The following is a 2,508-nucleotide window of genomic DNA, read 5'->3' as shown; positions in this document are numbered from 1 at the left end:
AACATCTAGGCATAATTGTATGAACCAGACAAAGTACTAGCAGTTCTGAAATGAATAAGAAAGCATACTTTATTGATATTATAATGAACACTGTTTTGACACAGGTGGACATTCCTTAAATGTATATTTCAAGAATGTAGGGGAGGTAGACCTGGGTGGGTCAGGTGGTGAAGCATCTGCCTTAGGTTCCAGTCATGACCTCAGGGTCCTGGGATCAAGCTCTGTGTCTGGCTCACCAGGGAGTCTGCCTCTCCCTCTCCTTCTATTCCCACACCCCAGCTAGTACATGCACTCTCTTTCTCTAATAGATAAATAAAATATTTAAAAAATAAAGAACGTAGATGGGAATGAATGAGTGAATGAATGAATGAATGAATGAACGAGGCACACTAAGCGCTCACATTGGCAGTTATTGTATTAGTTTGTTTCCTCCTTCCTTAAGAGGAAGGGAAGGTGTCTCCCAGCCCTGTTCATGTGTTTCCACACCTCTCCACAGGTCACATATGGTCGCCAAGTGACAGAGGGACAACAGACTATCAGCAGACCCCAATCTGCTCTCCCACCTGACCTTATCTGTGCCTTCTGGGCATCCCCATCATTGTGGGAATCACTTTCCATCCACCTGACACTTTCACCCATCCCTCCCTCTCTCAGCCCAGGGTCCAGCTGGTCACCTTCCTGTGTCACACCAGGGGACACATGACATTTCTCCCTCCCCTGTTTCCTCTGCTCTCTGCTTCCTCCAGCTGCCCTCCTCATGTTACCTTCCAAGTCACCCTGTCCCAAGTTCTGTCTTAGAGATAAATCCTTAATGAGAAATACTGACTAGAAGCACAGCTTCTGGTCTCACAGCAAATGGAGGGGAGGTCACAGGATGGCGCATCTGTTGTTCCTGTTGGAAACCCAGACCCTGCAGTATCCCCACAGCCCCTGTGTGTCCGGTCAGTCCTGCTCAGGAAGGGCCCAGCATTCTCACACCCAGTGTCCTCCTCTATGAAGGTGTGTGTCCCCTTCACAAGCTCCTTTTCACGCACAGTAACCAGAACTAGCTCATGTCCTCTGAGGTCCTCCTGCGGTAACAGATTCCTTCTTTTCTCTATTCCCTGTGTCTTGTCCTCAGCAACACAGAGGTTCACAGGATCTCCCAGGTTAGGTCTGCTCATGTATTTTCCTTTAGATATGAGTTCACAGAGGAAGACTGATCAGAGTCAGCACACCAGGACCTCTGTCTTTCCTGGAGGGTCATTGTTGCATGGTGGGAACACAGGGTTCACAGAGGCAGGTGAAGTAGAGTATTGCCATCTATGGGAATGAAGGAGAGATTCTCCCAGAGATCAACAGGGGGCTCTTTAAGACTGTGTCTGGGGGTTTCTGCAGGACAGGGTCTCCTAGCATGGTATGCTGAGTGCCCAGGCTTCAGTGGGGACAGGGAAGCTATAGCCTCTTTGAAGCTGGATAAGTCCCTGGACCAGGGCCTGTTAGATTCCAGCATCTGCTTCACTTCACCCAGGCCCACCAGAGGGAAACTAGTGTGACAGGAATTCTCCCTACGAAAGGGTTATAGACCTGGAAGTGCACAAGAAGGAGAAGCAGGGGTGGGTCATATTTGCATGAGTAGCCCCTCCTCTCTGAGGACCTTGGACAGGGGATAAGACATGCTAGGGTCAGACCAGTCTCAGCTCTGTGGCCTAAAAAGCTGTGTCACCATGGCCTGGGCCACGGTCCTCTTCATGCTCCTCTGTCACTGCACAGGTAGGGAAAGTCCCCATTGCAAGAGGGTGGCCCCCTAACCTGAGTTAGATCCTTCTGGCTCAGCTTTTCAACCACACAAACCCTATCCCTTTTCTTCATTCTGATGTGTTTGTGTTTGCAGGTTCCCTGTCCCAGACTGTGCTGACCCAACCTCCCTCCCTCTCTGCTTCCCTGGGATCATCAGCCAGACTCACCTGCACCCTGAGCAGGGACATCAGTGTTGGTGGTAAAAACATGTACTGGTACCAGCAGAAGCCCGGAAGCCCTCCCCGTTATTTCCTGTACTACTACTCAGACTCAGATAAGCAGCTGGGACCTGGGGTCCCCAGTCGTGTCTCCGGATCCAAAGATACCTCCACCAATATGGCAATTATGCTCATCTCTGGGCTTCAGCCTGAGGATGAGGCTGACTATTACTGTGCTATAGCTCATGGCAGTGGGAGCAGTTTTCGTTACCCACAGTGTCTCAGACAACAAGGAAGTGAGACAAAAAACCCCTGGACACACAGAACTTGTCTCTGAGCCTCTTTTATTGAGAAATTTCTTGTGGTTTCCTGTCAGGTATATGCCTGTGGCACTAAGCACAGTGACAGAGACAGATGAGGGGGTGGGACAAAGACCTGGGGCCTTAGGTTCCAAGCAGTGACAGGTGTTTTGAGGTGGTTAATTCCTTCACTGGTGCTAGCAGTAGACCACGTTCTCCAGGGATTCAGGAGGAAATGGGGCCCTGCTGGAATGCTGTCCTTTCCTTACACA

At 50.1% G+C, this 2,508-nt stretch overlaps 1 gene segment (V, D, J or C); it reads left to right on the top strand.

The window, feature by feature from the left end:
- Window positions 1-1,684: 1,684 nt before the first annotated feature.
- LOC116571514 lies at window positions 1,685-2,274 on the top strand. The segment is given in 2 exon segments: window positions 1,685-1,752; window positions 1,874-2,274. Coding segments are annotated over 2 exon segments (447 nt in total).
- The last annotated feature ends 234 nt before the right edge of the window (window positions 2,275-2,508 follow it).

This window comes from Mustela erminea, chromosome 13 (genome assembly GCF_009829155.1).
Source record: "Mustela erminea isolate mMusErm1 chromosome 13, mMusErm1.Pri, whole genome shotgun sequence".
Taxonomy (NCBI): domain Eukaryota; kingdom Metazoa; phylum Chordata; class Mammalia; order Carnivora; family Mustelidae; genus Mustela; species Mustela erminea.
Note: the sequence above shows the minus strand (reverse complement) of the source record. Positions and strands in the feature narration are given on the sequence as shown.